Genomic DNA, 25,508 nt, shown 5'->3' on the forward strand with positions numbered 1-25,508 from the left:
ATGTATTTTTCATACAACAGTGGGATAAGGGACAAATTCACAGCCTCTGTGAGCAAAAATCTAAACACATATTGCTTTTCTCTGTAACCCAGTTCCTTAAAAGGTGACAATATTTATATGTCAAGAAAAGCACAGTAATACCTTGATTTTTCTTTATTGGGAAGTCTTCAATCACAGGTTTACATCAGTTTTATTTTTGCCTAATGATACTCATTTCTGGCTAACATATACATTGCTGACCTTCTGGCCTAGGGCTATGACATTTTCCAAAGCACTGATGGGTTTTTTTCTTCAGCCATTTGCTCAGTTTACACATTTAAAATCAACAGTATAGTGGACAAACTCTACAGCTCATTAAAGAAAACTCCACTGGAGAAACTTTTAAAAGAGGTAATATAAAGTTGGCAAGCTTGACTAACCTCTAGGAATATTAATCATCAGTCTTTTAGGCGATTTAGGTGGCCTAAATCCTTTTCTTTTTATCATGAATACAAGCCTTCTTGCACCAACAGGGCAATTGAAAAAGACAGATTCAAGCATTTGTGAAAATAGGAATGCAATTGCTTTAGGGTAGGTTCTTCAGATGCAGAATTGATGACTTCCTCTTTACATTTAGATGCCAGGATTGCAGGTCTCATACTTGACATTACATTGCAGGACAGCTTGGCAGAGCTATGTGTCACTCTTTCCAAGATAGGCAAATATTGAGACACAAGGGCCTTTCACTGCACAATTCAGCAAAGTGCTCATTTTGCAGCCTGTGCATGTGTTTTTTCTTTCCTACTCTCCCTTTTTGCTCAGTGCACCTCTTATATACAGAGCTGTGTTTCTGGAAGAATTGTAGGGGTATGACATTTGAGAAACTCTTTGTGGGCTGCTGGGGAGGATCATGTGAATAATTAGCAGTGTTTTGGGTTTTTTTTTTTTAATTGGGATTGTCAGCAAGTGCCAGGGTATGACCTGCTGCTACTGCTAGAGCTAACAGATCAGCCAGTGCCTGCATATGGAATGAGAGGTGGACATGCACTTCTCACTTCTACACCAATGCTGCTCTTTAGGCATGTTCAGGAGTTACACCTGTTTAAAATACAATTTCTCCTTTTCCTTTTTCATACTGGAAAGATGAGTTTGTTATGCAGGATTTTGGTCTTTTTTTACAGGAGCTGCTAGTAAAAGACAAATGGTGTCTTTAAATAAACACAGTTTTCCATAGAGGACAATGGATGTGCTGTCTAATACTAACAGCAAAACAAATACTCAGGAATTAAATCCTGTATGTGATGGAACTTCCTGTAAGCAGAAGTACTCAAATAGCTGACCTGTTCAACAGTAACAATGAATTAGTGAATTAATCTTAAATGTTAATATTGCTATTTAATTTGTATGGAGTTTTCTCTCCAGTTGTTTTCACTAATAGAACTATTACTTTTTATAAAGATATACTAAAAATTTATTTTTTCATTTATGGCATAAATATGTGAAAAAAAATGTGAGTTACTACAAACAGCAATGTAAATCATATTCTTTGAAATTTATCAGATCTGAAGACCCAACTCAAGATTTTCAGCAACTAATTTCTACTGAAATCCATAGATGTTAGGAACTTCATACCACTGAAAATCTGACCCATGAGTACTTACTATGGTGCAGATATCTTACTGAGGGCCAGAGAATAAAGGCAAGCCATTCACATTCACCAGGTACCCTTGGAAGAATACTCACTAGTGATTCTTAGCAGTAGAAAGAAGGTTGGAAGGAAAAAGGCATGTAACTTGCTTCATTTCACTTTATTTCACTTTCCAATTTGAGAAATAGCAGTTAAAATATTTTATTAAATTACCCAAGACAATAACTGTATCTTGTCAGAAGCACTGCTATACTTAAACACAGTAAGAAATCATCAATCAAAGCTTAGAAGTTGATAGAAAAATAAGGTCTGTCTCTCTTTTCACAGATGCAAAAGATCTGTTTGCTGCTGTTCTACCCGGATTAGCACATTTGCATTAAGCACAACAGTATTCACACTGCCAGTTCCTGGAGTGGAGGCTCACACTGTCTCCTGGAAGGTGCTGACAAATAGCTCTGCAGAATATAAAAGAAGGGAGCTAAGGGTCTGGTGGGGAACAAACTACACTTGAGTAGTCAAGAGCACTCACAGTTTGCTCTCATGCTTGCTGTTCCCAGCAATCTGCCCTACAGAGGACAAACAGCAGCAGGTGGGAATGACAGGGGGGATTAGTAATGTTATGTTACCTTTAGCTGGCAAAAATGGTGACCATCCTTCTCTGTTTCCTATGAGTTAATTTACTGATGTCTTTAGAAACTACTTCCTTATCTAACGAAAAGAAATTAAATTAACTAGAAATCCAGAAAAACCAGAAACCCAACTAATGGCATGTTCAGACTGGACTCAAAACAGAACTGGTTTGAAAATAATATAGCACGCAAGTTTAGCAAATGGAAAGGTAAACAAACTCTGTGGAGCAATGGCAGCCTGTGAAAAGAGGTGCTAAGATGGAAAAGCCTGAGGAAACAGGCAGGATGTGATGGATGTGAGACTCAGGATGTCTCTGCAAGCAAAGCAAGCATCAAAACATACTACCGGTTCTGTTTGCAGAGATAGTGGGAAAAAAAGGCAAGGGAACATTAGGCTGAGTTTTAAGAGAAAGTGGGATGCCTGCACACAGAATTAATCCCATTAAAATTAAATTCTGCTTCATAAATGCCTAGCTCAAATCTCAGCCAGATAATAAAAACTGACATGACTAAAACTTTTCTAAAGGAAGCCAAAACTTGGCAGGACTTGGAAGATCTGGGAAAGCATAGCTTCTTCACTGGGCTGCCTTTAATCAATGACATTCAATCATCAGTGCCAATTCCTTCCTAACAGAAAACTTTTTTTTTAAGTAGTACCTGTGCCCTTTTGAAATCCAAGTTTCAAAGCTGGCTGTTAGGGAGCCTTCTGCACCACCACATTACTGTCTTCTGTTATTGCACAAACGAATGGCACAAGCTACCCAACCCTCACCTCCAGCCAGCCTGCTGTTTGTTTTCCCGTGCAGACCAGCTAATTTTGCGTTGCCATAAGGACTGGAAAGCAGAAGTGTCTGTGATCACACTGGGTGGCTCCTTCTGTGTTTGTTTTCAGAAGGCAGCTGGCAGGCAGAACTCTGGTGATAACCTCTGTGTCTGCCATACCTGCTGATGCTGCTTGTTGCACTGGCCCAGATCTCCTCAAGTGCAACAGCCTCTGAACAGTGTGATTTTCAAATACTTACATTAAGGCATGTGCCAACAAGCCACAATCTCACCCCACCAACTCATAATTATTTATTGTAAGTGAAGGCAGAACTGAAGCTTAATGCTTAACTGAAACAAGTCTATTGCAAATAGTAGTTAGCTTATTTCCCCAAAGATACAATCCTAGTGCTATTACTTTTGCTGAACAGAAAATTTATCCAAGTCCAAACTGATGCTTTAAAAGAAAAACTGTAAGAAATGTTAGTTTGGATGTGTTGGTGGAAAACGTTTGTTGATTTAACTGGAATCAAGTGAACATCTGAAGTCCTCTCAGTTTATTTCTCCTCAGCCTCTCAATGGACAGTTTCTCTGAAGAAGTTGCATCTTCTTTCAGCTGATACAGATCTCCCAGTCAGCATCAACACTCAGGGCTAAGTTCTCCAGCGTCAGTGCAAAGGTCTTCATATCATATGTGAAAACCACATCTTTTTTTTTTCCATCTGAACAGGACAAGAGAGTTTTCTATTTAATTTAAAAAGAATTCTTCTGAAACACAGCTACATGTGACTCTACAGTTTTTAGTTCTGACTGTCCCTGCAACTGATGGAAAGGATTGATTAAAAAACAAATAGAAGTCAAATCTTCCCAGCACACATATAAGAATGCTGTGGAATAAGAAAGTAAGTATTTCTTTTTTTCTGATCTTTCAAACTATGGTACATCAAACTATGGAACTACTTAAGATTTTTTCTGAAAAAAAATCACCCTGGTTTTTGCACAGGTGTTCCTCCAGGCACCCTTGACAGGTGGAGGCAGAAAGTACATTTCCCCATGACTCTCAAAATGAAGGGACATGCTTGAAAAGTAACCAGAAATTGTATGCTCCTTCTGTAGCTGCTACTGCCTATCCCTATGGGATACCTCACAACTTCTAGAGATCTCCATATAGTCAGGAACTCCAGAGGTTTTGGATGAGCATGGAAACAGAAGAGTAAATCTGGGTTTGTCTGCAAGTTTCCTGTTCTAGACTAGGCAGGTTAACAGACCTAAGCAAATAGGCTTTCATTTGAAGTGCCATCTCTGCTCATGTTGTCTGAATGTGTTCATTCCAAACCACATTTACTGATGTATTTATCATCTTTCAAAGTCAGTGTTCTTCAGTTCTGCATGTAGTATTAGTGGTGAATAGCTGCTGGTTCCTTTCATTAAATTCTGTCCTTGATATAAAAAAGTAACAAAGAAAGCTAAACAAAGAGGCTTCCTAAGCTGTAACACTTCTTCTGCAGACCTGTCAGTTTGACACCTCAGGTGAATGGCAGCAGAGCAACAGAATTTGAAAAGAATGGTAGTAAAATAGAAGTCAATTCATTACCCTTGGCACTGGCTGTCACAAAAGTGGGTTGCTTTCCAAATCCCAGAATTATCACCCGTTCAACTACACATGTAGTGTGGTATTGTCCGCTTTCATCTACGCAGCTGAAAAAGGAAAATAATTTCATATACATCAATTTCTTTCCTTCAGAATAAATTCAGTATCACACAAATATTATTACTTCAGTCTCATCCTGAAAGCTCCCTATACTGGTTTCCTTTCCTCTATTTACCTTTGTCTTAAAAACAAGTAAAGCTTTCTCCCACTGTCAGCTGATTTTTTCACTGCATATCAGATTTCACAGTCAGAAGAAAAACAGTTTGATAAGCTATTTTAAGGCAAAAAGCATGGCTTTGAGAACCAGAAAAGTTCTGGATTTTCAGAAAAGAGTAGTCAAAACTCCTAAATATAAAGCTAATTTTTTAAACTTTTTTTTTCATGTAAAATATTTCAATTTGAGACAAAATTATGTTTAATTTTGTAACTAATTCAATTTTTATTAAAAAGCTCTAAAAAAACCTCAAATCAAATCAAAATGCACCTCTTTTTTAACGAACAGGATGTTATTAATATCAAATTTTTTTTTTCAACTTTAGATTTGCTAGCAATTTAGCAACATTTTTCTTTCCCATCCTGAATTTTTAAGCTTTTCAGATTTCATATTCCATATAAGGAGATTTGAAGTATACTTTTAACCACATTATACAAGCTAAACTAGTTTTGCCCTGTGTTAAATTTTGTAGCTTTAGGACCAACACCTGCATACTTTTGAAGCTTGAAAGAATAAAAAATGTCTGTAGAATCACCATTTATGCACTACACAGCCCCCTGTGCAATGCACCTCAATAGCAAAAGTGTTATAGTACATTTTTGGCATCTCTTTGGCTTTTAGGTTTTGTCACTGAACCTTTGCAGGGGGTATCTGCTTGTGCCTCCCTTCAAGTATTTTTCTTCATGCTAATATATACGGTGAATTTGTTGATTACTTTGGGAGACTGCAAAGGTGTGGTTTTGATTCCCAGACAGAAGCACTGAATATCTCAGGTTGGAAGGACACATAAGAATCAAGCTAACTCCCTGCTCCTTGCAGGACTACCTAAACCTAACCACATGACTCAGATCATCATCCAGATGTGCTTTGAACTAGGAAAGGCTTGATGCCTTGACCACTTCCCTGGGGAACATGTTCCAGTGACTGACCACCCTCTCAGCAAAGATTATGTTAGAAAACAAATCTTAGAAAATATAAACGCTCCAGGTGTTGCATACTTGCAAATCTCCTGATCTATCTTTTTTGTCTCTCAGATAGGCTGTACTCTTTCTAATGACTTCCTTTATATTTGTGTCCATCTGCAGAATCTTGACTACACTGAAACAATGTAAGACAGCTCAGTATTTCACGTGGCACTGCCTTCAGACTTCTGTAGAACACTATTTACCTCAGCAAGTTTTATGACAGATTCTGCACTCTCTCGGACTTCACTAAGCAACAGATGAGACTAATATTGCTACCTTTGTAAGAAGGCCTCATGAACTAGAACAGGCATTTCCAGTGACAGTGTGTTGGTGGCTTTTGTCCATGATTGCTGTTACCTGGAAGAGAGAATGTTCTTGTGGAAAGTGAATTTCCGATACAGGAACTGCTTCTTGTGGAGATATTGAAATGAATGCCCATCATCTACGTAGAGCTCACCTATGGCACAGGCCTGTGAAACACACCAGATAGAGCACAATATAACAGCAACTTCTAGTGTTGAATAATTAAACTGTCTCACTATATGCTATGCTTCATATTGAAGGTGTGTATTTTTTTTTCTTTAGCAGCTTGTATCCCTGGAAGGCTCAAGCAATCCAGCTCTGAGACTGCTGGACATCCTGGTTTTGTAAATTGATGCAGGTGCCATATGTCACCTCTTTACTAGCAAAGACAGTTGTAGGAAGTTCCCTCTCTGTGTCCAAAAGGAAGTTTCTGGCCTGTTCATTCTCTGCTCCTCCCTCCAAGGGACTAGACAAGGGCTGAAAAAAGTCAGAAAAATATTCTGGCTCTGCTGTACTCACATAGTCATGCTTAGAGGGGACAGTGGGGGAGCTGTCTGAGTCCCCTCAAACACACACTTGGAGAAGAGCCATTGGGCACTCAAATGTAGATGCCATTGTGCTGATCAAACAGGGCCTACAAAGGTCAGACAGAGTAGAAGACATCTTTGTAAAAAGGGAACACTATCCCAGCATACCTCTGCATCTAAGGCCACGTGGAGTTCATAAGAAATATCTATCATCCATTCAGTGGATTTTCCAGCTGAGGTCTTCAGAGGTATCACAGTGCCCCCCCGCTGGAATACAGGAATCTGCAAAACACAAAGCCAGGGCAGAAAGGTTCCTGCACTCCGATAATGCAATTTTAACGAGGATCAGAGATAACAGAAGTTTGCTCAACTTAGAAATGAACTTTTACCACAAATATATAAAGAAAATCATTCAACTAACAATGGTAATAGTATTAAACTTCTGCATGTATATAAGCAAGATAATTTTGCTTGGAAAAGTAACTGTTATATTACCTCATTTTACTACCAGGACACAGTAGGGTTTAATCTAACAACAGAGGAGATGGGAGTTTTATACAAAAGCTATTTTAGATTACATTTCTACAAGGAAATTAAATTGTAACTTTTCTGATTCTGAATACTGACAAAACAAAAGCTTGGGGTTTTTTTCTGCTCCACAAAAGTAGCATTTTAAAACAAAAACATACATTCTCCAGTGTTACCGGGATCTTCACTGTGCCCGCATCTTCCATTCGCTTAAATTTTCTGAAATCATACCAAATCTAGAAAAAATGAAATAAGAATGAGCATGACACATATGCCAAAATCTTTTCCCTCCGTAGATGCAGTTACTCTCCTTGACTTGTCAGTATTCCTAACAACCTATTTGATAGGCAAGAAAACGCATTTACTTTTTAAATTAAATGATCTTCTGGATGAAAAGAATAAATTGTAATTTCTGAAGAACAAAAATCATCTGACTTTTTCTACCGTTTGCATAATGTCTTGTATGTCTTAAAGCATCTGGAAGTGCAAAACAATGAAACTATTTAATTTTTTTAAAAATACAGTTCTTGAAAAAGCATATTTATATTGAAGTGAAAATTAACAACAAAGTTGCTAGTAACAGGTGACAAAAGGGAGCTGCATCTGAATCTCCCATGCACCACACTTGGCAGCAGGTTTAAGTACTTTAGGTGTGCCAAGCACTCAATTGCCACAGAGATCTTGATAAAAGTATTTTCCTTAACTTGTCTGGAGAGCCTAGTCTGTTTTTCTCCTTAAACTGAGAAGAATTCTAACTGTTCTCAGTTAGTGGAGTCACAAGACTCTGCATGGTCTCATACACCCCTTTTTGCTGCTTACTCTCTAGAGTCTCAGGCCTTCCCTTAGCAACTATTTTCCCCAAATCATTTCCCTTCCTCCACTTCACTGCTGCTGTAGCCAAATGCTCTTGGTAGGAGTGAACCACTGTGCCATCCTGTGGATAAATACCTTTATTTCAGAGAGGAACTGCTCTCTGCATGAGTCAGTGTTTGCTATACATGTCCCAGGCTACTGAGGCTTGACTTGTTAAAATTTCCCTCCCCACAGTTCCCCTCTGATTACCTTTTGACCTTTCTTCAAAGTTCCCTTTTTTTCCTACATAAAATGAGAAGTTCAACCCAAAGAGAAATACATGCAAAAAGGTAACTGACAGAGTAGGGAAGCTGTTTCGTGGTGATTGATGAGCAAGCTTTGAAGGGAGATTTAAACTGTAGGTGACTTGAAATTTGTGCAGCAGCTTGTGGAAAAGCAAGAAAGCAAATTACCTGTGAGCCAAGCAAGCAAGGCATCAACATGGAAGGAAGGGCTCAGAGTGGCACAGCATGGCCAGCAAAGACTTGCCACAGCATTAGTGCTCAGCAGTTGTTAGATGGGGAACTGGAAGGTTTCTGCATAAAATACTTCTTTGAGATGATTAGCTGAGCAATTCATATACATCCTTACCTCCTCTGACCCTGGAAACAGAACTGTCACTGTCTTGGCCTCTTTCTCTGTGACTGGATGTACCAACAAAGCATTTCCTGGAGAAAAACATAAATACAGTTATGGTCCTCAAGGCTGCATCTTCCCAGAGCAGACCCTGTGTGCTCTGGGGTTGTCAAGCTCCCACAGCAATTCCAGGAGCTTGCCTGGGCATGTCATATGCTTAGGTTCACTTTCTACTGAAGAAAAAGGCTTGTGTAGTGGGCTGATGGCTGACTGACTTTAGCAGCCAAACATACCACAGTACAAACCAATCATGTTTGGGTGGTAGTTGTTTACTACTGCCATTTTTGAAGCAGATCTTAGCTGCTGTACTGAACTTGATGTTTCAGGTCAAAAGCAATAATGTTTTTTCAAAGTGACTAGTGAGATACAAGTGAGTTTGTGTATCTCCTATATCCTCCGTTTTCAAAATGCTGCGAAAAGGAGGTCCCTTAAAGAGGTTCTATATTCTCAAGTTCTATATTCAATTACAATTTTTTTAAGTCTTGGGCAGTGTTTTAATATTTTCTTTTTCTCATGCAACACCTCAAAAATATTTAACTCAAGTTGCAGGGAACAAGACACCTGCTTACCCAGCATGTACTCATTTTCCACATCAAAAGTTTCCATTTTCCCTGGAAACTCTATCCAGAGAGACCTGTAGAAAAGAAAGATAATGGAATTCAGTTACATTTTTCCTCTCCAATCAACCTGTTCAAGTCTTTCTGGCATTTTCAGGCTCCATTTTTTCCCTCTCTTTACAAGGCACAGTTACCAAGAAGTGAACATAGGGTAAGGTTCTCTTTTGTGTCAGTGACTCAAAGTGCCTCTTTGCCCCTGCTGAGAGTCCCCAGTACAGCATGGGTTAAGACATTCCAGTATACCTATCTTTACATCTGTGGCATCAATTTCTTCCCTCCTGCCTTCTTCCTTACAACCTTGCACTACATTTGCCTTCCTTCTATCAAAGGAGAGATGAGTGAGCCTTTGTGTCCCAGTCTACCAGCAATGCTGGCCCCTGATGAACTAGTCCCTGGAGCACAATCCTTCCTGTTCTCAACAGCTCCCTGCTGCTTTTCATAGAAAGTCTCACCTTGGCCACTCCTGAAAAACCTGCACCAGAAGCTCATTTCAGTCTATTTCAAAAAAGTGTAGTGTAATAACCATCTGGTTATGGAACAGGAGTTGTATATTTAAAGTTTGAGAGATTATGACAACAACAGCTTGTTAAGAGACAGGGTCTGCGTTTCTTTACACAAAAGCCTGGCTCACCTGCTCACACACAGGCATCCACCTGTTCACTGCAGTCCTGCTGCTCATGTGCTTGCTAATGAGACACACCTTCCATTCTGCTTGTCTCAGTGAGAAAAATACACTTCCCCTCTAATTCTGTACCTACTGCAGCAAACTTAACACAATGAAGTGTGATTTAATACTGTGGGCAGTTACCATGCAAACAAAAGCTTCATTTCAAGGAAGACAGAAACCCACTGTTTCTGTCAGTGCATAAAACAGGTGCATTTACACCTACACAGGTCCAGACAGACACACACTACTAAGTCTTCAATTATCTTCAAAACTCAAACCACTCAACCCTTGTCAAAAAGACTGTTATGTTTCTAAAACATGTAAGATGTATCTGCATAACAAAATATAAAGGCAAGTGTGAGCAAAAGAACAGTTCTAGGGAAACTGCAAACACAGATTATAATACAAACAAACACAGATTATAATCTATACCAGGGAGCTTAATGACATTAGTCTCCTCCCAAAAGAAGTGCTGCATTCAGTTCCATAGACGTGCATTTTTAAGAGGTTAGAGAGCAACAGAACAAATAATTTATTTTGTAATTTCATTTCTGTTCTAGATTATTAAATTTTCTACTAAAAGAAGCATTATAAGCAATATTGCAGAAAAAAGTGATGAAACTATTAATATGAAATAAGTTTTTATAACGATAACAGTTAAGCAGTAACAAATATTTTTATGAGAGGCAAAATGGCAGTTACATTTCCAGGTCAAGTTCACAGTCCATTAAGCACTGTTTTATGTACTGGCTGGACTACTATGTGATGGTCTTTATCACGACGAAAAGTTTGAAGCCCAGACTACTCTAAAAAGTTCAAAGACTGCAATGTGTTTATTGAATTAGTGTGTTCCAGGTGTCATTTGGGGAAAAACTCAGAACATAATTTTCCTCTGAGAGCCCTAACAAAGCTCACAGAATGCATGAAAAGAGAATTCACTATTAGAACTTTTGTCTGATTTTCTCCCTTTTAATAGTCAAATAAGTAACTACAAAACTAAGAGGTGGTAATTTAGCCTCCCTTCTCCAAGTAAGCTCCTGCAGATACCCTCTAGGCCTGCTGGCTCATGCTCTTACCTCATGACGGGTTCAGCCGCCGTGTGTGCCCGATAGAACAGAGTGTATAAGTAGGGCAGGAGGACGTAGCGCTCTCTAATGGCTCTCCTGATGATCTGGGTGTTCTTCTCCCCAAAGAGCCACGGTTCACGCCGTTTGCTCTCCATGTTAGAGTGACCTCTGAAGAAGGGCTGGTAGGCTCCCGCCTGATACCAGCGAACAAGTAACTCTGGCTCTGGATCTCCAATAAACCCTCCCACATCAGCTAGATATTGCGCAGACAAATAAAAATACACAGTTGTGGAGATTGCTCTGGAAAATGTGAAGCTTTCCTCTAACAAACATCCCAAGGGTATAAATCCATGCATTTCACAGTTTGCTCACTGTTCTGTTCACCTGTTGGGCAGCTGCTTGTCCAAATAAGAGTAAAACACCAGTGCAACAAGTTATGCTTTGAAAAAAAAACAACTCAAGAGAGGTTTTGAAGGCTGAGTGATTTTGCGAGGGACAGAGCACTATCACAGTGATGCTGTAAACAGAACACTACCTGAGGACTGCTACTCCAGATGGGACAAAAAACACTGCACTAAAGTTCGTGGAGAGAGACATGATGGTGAGAGCGGTTTCAGGCTTCTGAAACCAGACTAATCTGTGAAACCACCTGGAAATGCAGAGGGCTGTTGAACTTTCCACCGTCTGTGTTGAAGTCTACCTTGGGAATACAAGCTTGATGGCACAATTTATGCGCAGTGAGAAACTCATTACCTCCACAGAAGGAAATCCCTGCCATGTTGATGGTAAGAAGCATTGGAATGGATATTTTCAAGTAACTCCACTCTGCTGTGTTGTCTCCAGTCCACACTGCCCCTGGAAATTCACAGTTTCAGGACTATGCAGGAAAATTGAATGTATATCTCAGTTTATGCTTGCAGTTAAGGAAAGAAGACAAGAATAATCATTAACTACTTTGGAATTCCTGTACATTACACCTTTCTTTTTTCTTTATAAATCCGTGCTCCTGAAATAGGCAATAAAAACAGCTATTGATTTATCACAGGACACAGATTGCTGTTCTACCTTTGACTCATACACACCCTGCCAGTTTCTCCTGATTTTTTTAATCACTTGCACTCATAAGCTTACCACATCAGTATTTCTAAAACAGCTTCTGTCCTCTCTAGACTACTATCCATCAAACTTAATATAATAAAGCAACAAGGAAGGCATTCAGCTAATCCTTACTGACCATACTTCTGTGATCCAGCAAAGAAAGATCGTGCAAGGACAAATGGTCTCTCTTTTCCCGAAGAACGTCTGATGAGTCCTTCTGCGGTTGCCATTTGCTGAAAAGTCATGAATGGAAAAGTCAGGAAGACAAACTCTTTCATTAGGGTATTTTTACATTGTCTTTTTAGCCCTTCTAAGGCAGAAAAGCTAAGGCAAATCTGTTCCCAGAAATAATACCTATTATTAAATAACATGTTCTTATTAGAAGACATGTGAACAAAAAGATTCAGTAGTCACACCAATGTAATTTACATTACTATGGTAGTAAGGCACAAATGATGCCACATTTTCTTGTGACCAATCACAGTTTATTTCAAACACTGCAATATCCAGCAGAGTTTCAGACCTTGATGAAGGCTATAGAATACCTACTACTGTGTGAAGTACCACATCACACATATTCCATAGAAAAACTGCAGTTTGTGTCTCCTGATACTCTACCTGGTAGAATCCATAGAGGTTGTGTACTTCCCGATGCTCCCAGTTGTTGTAGTGCACAGCATCTTTCTGCATTGTTAGTTCTGCCCCCTTGAAGACCGAAGGCTCGTTCATATCATTCCATACAAAGAGGATATTAGTGGATCCCTGTGACACAGGGCTTCAATTAGGTCATGACAGAGTCAATCCTGTGATTTTGAGTGTTTATCTCAAGTGGGTGTCGGGCCAGTCTGGGGTATGAGTAGAAACAGCAGGACAAAAGCAAGACTTGGTAATTACACTTCTCAGGTCACTTGAAAGCCCCCAGTTAGTCATCTCATCCCTCTCAGAGGCCCTTCTAGTCAGGGTAGCAGCCTGCAAGCCCACTTGATCTTTGCAATTCTTACAAAATTCAGTTAGGCACTTGCTATTCCTGCTTTCTTGTGAGGGAAAGAGGCAGGGAAAAGAGAAGTATAAAATGGCCATTAGGAAAAATCAGAGAAGGCCAGATGTAAAAGCTGGAGAGAAAAAGCAGTATGGGAAATATCTACTATGTATGTCTACTAGGGAAGTGATTTCAACAACTCTCCTGCAAACTAGGACTTTGAAGCAGGGTGGGAGGAACTGGAGGTGTGCAGCAATGGTCATCCAGACACTTTCAGCACTAGGCAGGAAGGTCAGGATGAAGTGACTAAGGGGTGAGAGTGCACTTCCACATCACTCCTTGTGTGCTATCATGGTAGTAAAGGCTGGAATAGCAGCACCTGCTTTAGCTTATGGGTTCTTAAAATGCCTGCAGTTTGTCCCTTATATTGCTGCAACTAAGAGTGTGTGTTCACTGGTGGCATATGAGTTCCAACTGGCTCAGTGTAGATATGTCCACGGAGAAAATCCTTCTGTGGTACTTCAGCTTATCAAGGCATTTTCCTATACACAATAATAGAGCTACAAAGGCCAACAACTTGCTTAAACAGTATCTTCTCTCCTCCCTTTTCAGGCTTTCTGGGATATGTAGATCAGAGCAAATAAATACAAACCTTGTATGTTTTGAAGGCAAATTGATCTGCGTACCATTTTCGCACTTCAGGATTGGTGAAATCTGGGTAACAAGAGGAACCTGGGGATGTTGGAGATCCCAATTATTTATCTGATTTGAAGAATATTGTCTTTGCACCTATATACAATGGCCTAAAACTACAATGGTTTCCATAGGCAGCAATAATGTAGTTGCTATTTTTTCTGAAATTAAAGCTCAAGACCAAATTCCAGGCTGACTTGGAATTCAGCACACCCTTTGCCATGTTGTGAAGGTCAACACACTTAGATTCAGGAGGTCTGAAGCTAAGCACCATTTAAGGATGTCTGCTAGCAGTTTCAAATACGTTCACATGTGAACAAGTAGTCAGGGAAAGCCATCACCACTGGTATTCTGAGCTCAAACAGAAAAGTGTCACTGAGAAGCTGAATAACTACATCCGACCATGCTACTAGAAGTTGTAATATGTCCTTGATTTTTCCTGTAATCATTCCTTTGTCAGGACTGTGTGCTTCCTGTCTGTAAAGAAGGGAGACAACCTCCTCTGCCTCCCTGCAACGAGATCTCATGAAACATAATGTGTCAAATCACTGTGTTTCTCTTGAATCAAAGTCCTCCGGATCAAGGTTCGCTAAATTTCATCCAGCCTACATAGGCTGTGCTCACTGCAATGGACCAGACTGCATTTCTGCGTCCAAGACAAGCTGGGAAGAGGAATGGCTCTTCTAATCAATAAATCCAACACTTCTAGTTCTAGGCACTGACACTAGCTGCACATCCAATAGATATAGCAGAGGCAATTTATACAGCTGAGGCAATTGGGACATTATGGGGAGGACCAACCCTCCCCCATTATTATAAATGATATTATTTTTAAATTTTTATTATAATTACTAATATTTACAACAAATGCAAGGAATTTGCAAGGAATGTAAGGAATCTGAAAGGAATATAAGAATTCAATTCTGCTTCCATGCATCCCAATTAAACTATTCTGCAAAATTTTTAAAATAAACAGCTTAAAATACAAAGACACAGTGTTTTTTACCTGGCCAACAGATGCCCTCAAAATCTTGCCCATTTCTGTCTTTCACAAAATATCCCTTTTCTTTTGCCTGTGCATACAGGGTATATGAGGGATCAATCTTAATATGAGGATCTACGATGACCACAAGCTGTCAGGGTAAGAAAATAAAACACATCATTAAGATCAGCTGTGCTTAATAAAACAGTAAGAGTTCACTTTTGCTAAAAGGCAGAGAATGACTTCATCTCAGGTAAAGAGAGCTGCATCCCTAGTTTTAAAAAGCAGATATCAGTTTTTTATATATTGTGTTAGACATGTGTACAGGACCTGAATTTACAAGGAGTGCATGAACTTACCCTTCTGAAATAAATGACAAAAGCCATTGTTTCAGATAAAAGCAAGTACCCCAACCCCTAAAAACAATCTGTTTAATTCACTGCTGTATTCTGTGAATGGGAAAATATCTTTTGTGTTCATGTGCCTGCTTAAAATCATACGCCTTAAGACAGTTAAATTTATTTTAGTTTGTGTATCATACAACAGCAACAAGTATTGTGTTTTGCAGTTACATTCTGCTGCTTTACTGCAGAGCCGAGAAAGTACTACAGCTCCAATTGAGAGACTGTAAAACTTGAATACTGTTTCAACAATCCCCTCTTCATTGACTTTTGGCAAAGATCAAGCATTAAGCAATTCTACAACTCAATAATTCCAAGGAAAATGTTTCAGCGGTAAAAACAGAAATACAGAAACACAAAGAAAAGCTGAAATGACCACAGAAAGTATCAATGGTGAAAGATCATGTTAAGAAGAAAGATTTTCTGCTGTGTTCATCAATGCTGAGCCGCTTCTGTAAGATGGAGTTCCACATGGGTCAAATTTAGCTGGATTGTCAGGATACAGAACAAACTACTAAATAATAAAATGGTATAAGGAACTGAATTAAACAAGGGAGCTTGCATGCTGGAAGCATCACCAGATGGCAACATAGTCTAATTTAATGTGTTGAAGTTCACCTGATTCCAGTATCAGATGTACCATGCTTAAAGCTAGATTGGGTAGATTCACACTACAGAGAAATCTTTCTTTCTTCCTGCAATATTATTTACCTTGCGTTTTTTCTTCCTGAGATGTTCTTGCATCTTTCTGGGGTTCTGGAATTTCTTTTTGTCCCAAGTAAAATACCTCTTGCCATCTGTGTGCTCTATATCCAGCCATATGACATCATAAGGAATATCATGTGCATCAAAGCCAGCATCCACTGCCTTGACATCTTGTTCATCCTCATAATTCCACCTGCACTGATGGTAGCCCAGAGAAAAAAGTGGGGGCAAGGCTTGAGTGCCTAGAAAGAATATATGAATCAAGATTAAACTCTAAATAAATTCAGTCTTTCCACATTAAAAGGTGGCATGTCTTGATACTTGTGATACATGTCGTGTGACTGGCCGTTCTATCCCCCTGCATTTCACCTCTTCATCTAAGGGTGCAGTTTCAGATAGCAGGGATTATGCTGGCTTCTCAATTACAGGCAAGTTCGACCAGCTCTGAATGCTACAGAAAACAAGGATAGAGGCCTGTCTTCACAAAGCACGAGCCTTTGATCTACACACTGCAGTTTGGGAACAACTGGCCCCTGCACACAATGGGCTAGGTAAATATTGACCCACTCTTGGGTACAGCACGTTCCTCAGACAATCTCCTGGATAAGCGTGCCATTCTGACTCCAATTATGTCAGTTAGTACCTGTCAGTTGTGCAAACTGCTTGAAGATATCAAATGCAGTGGGTCCCATCAGCAGGAAAACATCAATGATCCCACTTTCTGACATCCAGCGAACATCAGTTAGAGGCACTGCTCTCTGCTTAGCAGTTTCTGCAGCAGATCTGGATGGAGTGTGCTTAGAAGGAAAACAAGGTAAACCTGAATCTCTCTCTCTATCATACTTTTATTCAATGAAGGAGCAAATAGGGGAACACACAAAATTCACCACCACATACCTGGCAGGTAGTAGGAATACACACTGAATGTTTCTTATAAATCCTTCACAATTCTTTACCTTGCATACCACTTACACAAAGTAGAGTAATAGGTTATGAGAAAAAATGAGTAATGAGTGGCAAAATATTAAAGCATTTCCATAATTAAGGACTGTGAATTTTCTGTATGATCTTTGAGTAATATCTATATAATAAATAAAAAAATAAAATTAACCACATAATGCAGTGCTGGAAAAGCAAGATTTGCTTGTCACTGTGTCAATTTTAACAGAATTCATGTTTGTGTTTCAAGAGTGAGTTCCTTTCCTGAACATTTTATGTTTCTTCATGGTCAATTACATTCTACAGAAGAATGAGCCTGCTAAGCAGAAATCTGCAGCAATTCCAAGAATTTAAACACTCATAAAAATTTCTAAAATCCAAGTGAACGTCAAGATTTTTGTCCACCATTTTTTCTGCCCTTTACATCCATGTAGATTTTTTCTATGTATTTTCTCTCTGTCTCCTCCTGTAGATCTGTTAAGATACAAAATCTGTAACTTGGCTCTTGAAAGGAGCGATCTCTTTGTTCTTTTAGTTTAATACAACAAATTTAGCAATAGGGAGGACAGGAGGAAGAGACTTACAATTGTTCATTAGTGAGCAAAAGATCTCCAATAGTGTTAAATTCCTGTTGGCCTTATCCTGAAGTGCTTTCTTTTGTAATTTAATTCTGAGGAAAGTGAATAATTCTCACCTCAGCTACTGCCTTTGTACTAATATCCACCAGTGTTTCTGAAGAGTTCAGCCAGAAGATTCCTGAAGTTCTGTTAGGCTTGTGTGCTAAGAGAAGGGGTACTGAACCATAAATGCCTATTTTGTCATGTATCTTGTGGCCGAAAATATCCAAATTATAAAGCCGGTAGGCATCACCATCACTAGGACAAACAAACAGATGTGTTTGTTACACGTAAGCACCTTGCACTAGGCTAGTTTTAATTCTATTGCTGTCTCACTAAACCTGGTGAATACTCAGTAAGTGCTTTGTGTTCTAGTCTTTTGTTTAGCATCCAGAGCTGAAATATGGACTGCCTAGATTACTGCTTCTTTGCTTTGGTCCTTACAATCTGAAGCAAATGAGAGTTTTGCTGCCAGGGAGACTACTGTGAGTTTGCTTTAAATCCTAAAACATTATTTCTGAACTCTCCCATCCTCCCATAGAATTGCTCTTTTATGAGTTCTGCTGAAACATGACCAATCCTGGAAGTCAGAAAAAAACTGCATGGAAAATTGGGAGAGAACAGAAAGGGCCATTCATGAAACTGCACACTAGGGAAAGCAGAATGCCTTACTCCGCATGGATAGGGGCTACAATTCAACTAACTAAAATATTACACTAAAAAATACACTATATGATACACATATCTCAAGGTCTTGTCTGGGTTAAATTAATAATACTATGTTATAGCTCTCTCTTACAAAACAAACAAAAAAAGACACTGCATTCACGAGCAGTCTGATGCCTTGACACCTTTACCTGGTGTTTTTGAGAAGAAGTGTTTCTGCGTGTTGTGGTATTCCATAAACATGGTCATATCCATGTAAAGAGAAGTCTATGCCTACAGAAGTAGGACCTGTGGAAATAATATTAAATTATGAGAATGCAGAGTTCTTAGACTTATCTGAAAGGAATAAAGCAGAGCAACACAACTGGATAAACCAAAAGAAAATAAGTTTCAATGTTTCAATAATTAAGTCTTTCATGCTTCCTTTTAACTTCACTTCCATTATTACTTCTGTTCTATAGAGGTAATATTTGAAACAGATTTTATTATATTTCATTTGATTTTGAACTTCTTAACAAGATAAAATTAATCACTTTAACAGAAAAAAATCCCAAATCCATGTAGCCATGGGTCACTTCTTTATTTTGTAGTGAAACTACTTAAAACTATCTCCTGTTTCTACCCCTACCTAAAAGCCAAACTTTGCAGCACAGCAAACTTCAGTATCTGAATTGTCTGTTTCCCACTGGTCTTCTCTTCAGCCTCAGCCAGGGGAGTAGCATGCACAAGAGTCCCCACCAGTGATATCATCCTGTCACACTACTGAACCCAGAGCAACTTTTGGCAGGCAACCTGAGATCCTGAAGACTGACAAACAGTGGCTTCAGGATCAGAATCTGACCATATGGACCTTATTCCTCTGACACAGAAAACACAAAAAGATGATGCTGGCCTAAGACATGAGAAATAGCATAAACAACAAGGGCAACAGCTTCCTGCCCTCTGGATCTTGACTGTGAACTGAGGAAGTTTCTGCCACCAAAAGGAATTGCTTTCAGACTTCCCTTCTTCTACTGCAGTTGCTGGGTAGTGCTGATCACTATAAAAGTCTGCATGATAATGGTAATGGACAAAGCCAAGCAACTTAATTAATATAGAATACAAGGGGATGGACAGCAGATCATCATATATTTTGGTAATTTATAATTTAAATTTTATTTGAGTTACCACTCTCATGTGTCTATAACTTTTGTCTTTATCACTTAAGATTGCTCCGTATTCTCTTTTTTTAGTCCACACTTAAAAGGGTTTCTTTGTGACAATTATTAATGCTTAGATATCATGATTTCTGATATGACATGAGAATAAACTACAGGTGAAGTCAATGTTACGTACTAACACAAAAAAAAAGAAAAGGAAAAAATGTATTATATACAATATATACATACAAAGTCAGACAATGCAGATAGTGTTAATGCTGTGTCAGAAATGGCATACAGTGAGTTGATGAAATGGGTCACATTTAATGTGTTCCCTCTTGAACAGAGATCAAATGAATATTTGCAGAGTTTTTGTCAAATTGCTACCCATCACTGATTTCTCATTAAGACAAAGTTAAGGCAACTGAGAAGCAGGAGCAAGTGGGACATTGATAAACATTAAGCAGCTAAACAGAAAGCAGACAGAAATATGAATGAACATGGCTATATACAAAACAGTAAAGCTGTTTTCAGAACTAGACTGAGACTTACCATGAGCTTTGATGTCCAAGAAACTGCCAAATTTCTCTTTCCAGAGACCTAGATCCTCTTGTCTTTCCTGTACAAACAAAAATAGCTAAGCCTAGCAAATGAAACTGCACACATAATGTAGTTTTAAGAAAAACATGATTGTTCACATGAGATTTATACTGCTTTATTTTTTTGGCCACATATGGCTAATATAAATAAATCAAAACCACAAATCAGATTCAGCTCCAGGAATTTACAATGAAGAACTGATGTGCATATATTGTACACAAGCAGTCTGCTACAGCATAAAATAATATTTGAGATCTTAGACAGAATCACAGAATGATAGAAAAGCCCAGTTTGAAAGAGACCTCAAAAGATCACATGGTCCACCCTTTAATGGTAAAGGGAGCCTTGATGAGATTATTTAGCAGCCAATCCAAACAAATCTTGAAAACCTCCCATGATGGGACTAGGCCACATCCCTGGGAAGGTTGTTGCAGTGACTGATTATTCTCACTGTGAAAAATGTGTTCCTCCTTGATGTTGAATAAATTCATGAAATGCATGGGTAGAACCAAACAGAAAAAACACATACAAACAGAACCAACTCACTCCCCCAAAGAGTAAAGGTCAGACACAGAAAAAGCTCTTCAGACACTCTGGAGTGTCTGTAACTGATACTTTTAACCTCCTTGTGTCCAGTAATTCATTGTCATAGAATTTACACTTCTTGCAGTGTCTTCCCTAGTTTTCTTTTCTACATTCATCCCACAGTAAGTGGACGTGGCCTCTTGCAGCTGTGTGCTTTCCCTGGCAGAAATCAGAGCTCAAACATAAGTATGCTGAAGGCAGCACAGCTCCTGCCATTTATAACAGGATAGCAGAGTAAGCAGCCATCTGCTCTGCAGGGGGCTAAAATTATATCCCAGACACAGCTCAGCCTCCTGGGAAAACTGCTATGTGCCTCTATGTGCTGCCAGCACGTGGTCTATTTTAAGAGAGAATTTTATGTCTGTATTATGCCTGAATGTATGTGGAGACACATTTTTTGACTGTTATAAAAAAGGTCTTGCTCTTTTGAAACTCTCTTTGCAATGAACAGGGAATTTGAAATGACAAAAATCACCACAAAGCTCCCTTTTACACATCTACTCCAGTTCGAGTAAGAGAACAAAAGGGAAGTAAATTAGTAATAAAAAGGCTATAGAAAAAAACATTTTTGGGCTAAATCTACCTGACTGATGCCTTCTACAAGGTGGTAAAACACATAAACCTTCCTTCAACTATAAATTTGTAAAATATCTCAAAATGTTATACCAGGTCCTTTTTGAAGGTGGTTGGATTGTATTTATAAACATACTATAGGACAAAATGAACATGTAATTTAATTTTCTTTTACAAAATATTCCTGCTTGAATTGCAGTAAGTATGTGTTACCTTAGAGGAATCACTTGCTGCCTCCTCATTTTGTGCTGTAGGTTTTCTAATGAAAACAAATACACAGAAATAATCAGTTTATTGTTAATGGCTACTGCAAGGGATTAAAGCAGTCTTCAGCTAATTGATCTAGAATTTGTTTGTTAAAATAACAAACTTCCCCTTGTATTTACTGTACTAATGAAGTAAAAGAGAAGTCATGTTTCAGTGCATAAGAGCTTTCAGAAATTGCAATTCTATACTTTATTTTCAGCTACAGCACAACCAGTATATACGATGATGAGATATACAAATGCTGTACCTGTCACTGGGAGGTGGTTGTAGGTGCTCAAAATACAACAAACCATTGGAATTCACACTCATAACAGTCTCACCCTTGGACTGCAGCTCAACTTGGAAGGGGTTTGCTGTGACTCGAAGTTTGTAGTTCTCATTAACACTTGACAGTACCAAAATACCTGCCTCCTTGTGGGATATGAACAGTCTGGCAAATGAAAAGCAACAACAGCTTTATATCAATCAACAGCACATGAAATCTGCTGCAACTAAATAGCAATAGATACAGAAGATGGCTGAGAATATCTGCACACATTACACAAACCTCAAGGCTAACATCAAGCCAAAGAAGGCCAGAAATACATGCTGTGATCAGGGTTCACTGCACAGTGCAAAAAGTGGCTACAGAACTGCCATGAAAACTATCCAGAGCTTGCACTCCTTTCACATTAACAGGTAATGCCTTAGGTAAAAACTTTGCATTGTAACAAGTAGGCTATTTTCTGATTGGGTCAAACAGGCTCAGTTTTCTAGTGTGTATGATAAAGCTTTCTCTATTTTTTAAATACTTTCCTAAGTATTTAACATAAATTTTTGAAAGTAAATAAACCACATGCATTTTTGTTTCCTCTTCCTGTAGGAACTTTATATTGTAGAGGGACAACTGTACTGTAATATAAAGGAGGAATGTGTATAAGATATTGAGGTGCTAAATAATCATCACTTAAATCACCCATTGCTTACTTCTGGGTGGTAGGCTCCTTTATAAGAACATCAGGAACTTTGTATCTTGCTTTGAGAGGAGATGCCTCATCAATCTTAAGCCTGAAAATGTTGCCTTCTATTTCATAAATTTCTACTTGTAGAAGAACCTGTGAGCAAAGAAACAGATAAACTCATAAGGATAAAAATTACTTATTTTTAACACAGCATCACCAAACACTTACTGTTTGGAAAGAAACAAAACATGCCTGCTCTCTGATTGATTGTTCTTTAGCATTGTTGAGAGTAAAATTCATCATCCCTATGAATTTACGCCAGTTAACTCTACTTCACCCCTTTGAAGATGTAATGCCTTTTAAGTGAGCTCTTTATCTTCAAGCATCTGATATCTAGCATTACAAAAGAAGAACTTATTACCTTGAAACAGTGGAGAAAACTCTGAATTAAAAATATTTTTTAGGAAAAAAGTCTTCTCTTTTTTCATACAGCCATTAATTTTTTAAAACTTAAAATGTTGATTAGTAAGGACATATTTAGGCTGATAGTATGTGTTATCTCTTAAATATCTATCACTGAAGAATCTCAAACCCTGTAAATATTATTAGTCGTGTTGACAATATTCACTGCTCTTTCTGTAAGCACCCTCTTATGCTATATGGTAGCTCACCTTATTCTCCTCGTGAATGATTTGGAATTTGACATTCTCATCACTTAATGTGACTGAATCGAACAAAACTCGATACAGGGATTTTCCAGGACGTAGAAGTTTCTGACGCCTGTCAAGATAGAAATTATTTTTGGTCTCCCCAGCTCTTGTAGCTTATATCATACAGAGGGACATCATATTGTCAGAAATGTTTATTTAATCATTTTTATTGAGCTTTTATTGAGCTTGAAATACAATTATTAGCACTTTAAGTCAAGAGGAAAAATAAGGAATATAGTTCTGAGCACACCTAAATGCTTATGAATGAGATGTTAGAGGGGTTCAGGGGTTCACCCATCACCACTCTGTATGGCTTTTTGTAACAATAATAGTCTTAAGTGTCCAGTTCTTAGCTGTACAATTCCATTATTGTTCTTTCATTTATCCCTGAAATTTCAGTTGAATAATCTGTTTTTCATTTTCTGTCATATATCCCTGTAACTTACAATGAACACCTTCTACATTCTGAGGTGATGAAACACTGTGTGTTTGTAATGTGTAACCTTCAAATATGCACCAAGCAAATTGTTTCTTGATAAATTTGATGACTACAGAGTTTTGACTACAGCTTTTGGCCCTGATAATGTTTTTAGGTCAGAGATCCTGAAATAAAGGCTCTTTCAAATGTTTGTAGAATTCTCCATGCCAAGCCCAGGTTTTACGAAGTATTTGAAGATAACTGTCTTGGACGCTACCTTAAAGACAAACTTTTTCATTAATAAACCAAATATGTCAGTGACTAATTGGTGTAACAACAGACAAACACTTCTTTTAGTAAGCACAGGAAAGACCCTACAAAGGGAAGAAAAAGGTCGAGAGCACAGTTAGAAATGAGATGAGAAATATGACTTAGCAGAAGGTTAACTTTAAGGGACTAGTGAGCTAGAATTTAGATTTGACACTGAATTCTGGGCAAGGTATTTGCTCAACAGAATTCTATTGTCACAGACAAATGATTTCTACTGAGTGTTCTGCTGCTTTGAACTGCAGATGGTCAAGAAACATCCGTGTCAAGAGAACAATCTGTATCTGAGTGCACTTAAATTAAAATATTGCTGTGGCTTTGTCAGAAGAGAGGACTGATCCTTTTGAACTTTAACAGAAGACATTCTGGGTGTAAGACTACATGTTTTAAAGTCCGCTGATTACTGCTTGCTGATAGGTAAGTGGAATGCTCACCTTTGGAAGATAAATCCTGAAAGTAGCAGACTTGCTGTGATTAAAAGTCAATGCGTAACTACACTACAATTCTCCATACCTGTAAAAAGCAATCTGGTTGCATTTCTTAAAGTTGCTTTTGTCCACAGCCTCATCTTGGACACTAGAAAGAGCAGATAAAGGAAGTATTTAGATGTGTCCATCACACACCTGCTGGATGATCAAATGATGGGGGTCCTTTTCAAGAGAAGTCAGGATTAAAAACAGTGAAGAAAACTCTGGTCCAACATAAAATGTGACGGACCTTGATCTACTGTGCTTAGATATGGGAAGAGTTTCACGCTGAACCATTTCTTTTTAAACCCTGAAATTTTGAGAAATGATTGAATCTATGACAGAAATGGATTTCAGCATAGCTGAATTCTTATGCATTTTGAAGCCAAACCTCCCTCTGCAGTCATTACAGTTAATTATTATTTTCCAGTAATAAGAATGGAGAAATGGGGAGGACTGGCAGAAAGGAAGTAATACTGCACCCTTTTCTTCAATCTTCAGTGGGACTGACGAAGGAGGGAGGCTTCCGATGGTCCTGATGACAGCTCTATGTTATCTTAGGCTTGAAGTAACTTTTAGATTTATTAGATAACAGTAAATTTTTTACTTGCCTGAAAGAAAATGGGCTGCCAGTAGTGTCTATCACCAAAGTATTTCCCAGATTATGCTGGGCTCAGATGGAAAGGAATAAAGTATTAGTTCTGGCAGATAAAGTATTGATGCTTACGGAATACTTATTAATTCCATACATGCAATATAGGAAATGCAGACGGCACCCACTGAGGTTCAGTCACAATTACAAGTCCTCGATTATTATTTGAGATCTCACAGTGACCGTATACTTAGATCACTCAGCCCTTTCCATTTTTGATTGAAGACACGTACGTCCTTTCGGGTTTTGCTCCAAGTTCGTGTGCCTCTGTTGGCGCATGAACGCGGTGCAGCCCCAACTACCCCTGGCGCTGCGGTTCCGCTCGCTGCTCCGCTCCGCCGCGGGAAGGCTGTGCCCGGGCAGGGCGGCGAGGACAGCACGGCACGGCCCTGCACGCCCGCCCCGAGCCCGACCCGCTGCATGGGCCGGGTCTGACCCCGCCGCTCCCCGCGGAAACCGGTGGAGCCTCCCCGGCACCAGCGGGAGCGAGGAGAGACCGGCCGAGGAGCGCCTCCCCGGCTGCGTTACCTGACTCCCCCCGGCGTCCCCGCCTCCATGGCGGAGCTGCCCCGAGCGACCCCCGCGGAGAGAAGGGGTGGCGACCCGCCACGCCAGCCGGGGAACGCCGCGGGCCCCAAACGCGACCGGGCCGGCGAGTGACACCCGGGGGCGGTGACAGCCCGGGCCGAGCCGAAAGCGGCTCC

At 39.2% G+C, this 25,508-nt stretch overlaps 1 protein-coding gene across 1 annotated transcript; it reads right to left on the bottom strand.

The window, feature by feature from the left end:
• Nucleotides 1–237: 237 nt before the first annotated feature.
• On the bottom strand, nucleotides 238–25,506 carry GANC (glucosidase alpha, neutral C). The gene is made up of 24 exons (XM_064713882.1): nucleotides 25,333–25,506; nucleotides 24,199–24,261; nucleotides 22,902–23,010; nucleotides 22,256–22,383; nucleotides 21,537–21,719; nucleotides 21,236–21,281; nucleotides 19,817–19,883; nucleotides 18,317–18,413; nucleotides 17,537–17,717; nucleotides 16,547–16,700; nucleotides 15,910–16,145; nucleotides 14,822–14,948; nucleotides 13,775–13,854; nucleotides 12,762–12,905; nucleotides 12,280–12,376; nucleotides 11,799–11,900; nucleotides 11,055–11,298; nucleotides 9,264–9,328; nucleotides 8,650–8,726; nucleotides 7,368–7,442; nucleotides 6,847–6,960; nucleotides 6,206–6,318; nucleotides 4,613–4,716; nucleotides 238–3,740 (listed from the first exon to the last, which is right to left on the bottom strand). Exons 1-24 carry the CDS (start codon nucleotides 25,359–25,361, stop codon nucleotides 3,631–3,633), a joined length of 2,745 nt encoding a protein of 914 aa, XP_064569952.1. The 5' UTR covers nucleotides 25,362–25,506; the 3' UTR covers nucleotides 238–3,630.
• Between the last annotated feature and the right edge of the window lie 2 nt (nucleotides 25,507–25,508).

Source organism: Zonotrichia leucophrys, chromosome 5 (genome assembly GCF_028769735.1).
Source record: "Zonotrichia leucophrys gambelii isolate GWCS_2022_RI chromosome 5, RI_Zleu_2.0, whole genome shotgun sequence".
In the NCBI taxonomy this organism is placed as follows: Eukaryota; Metazoa; Chordata; class Aves; order Passeriformes; family Passerellidae; genus Zonotrichia; species Zonotrichia leucophrys.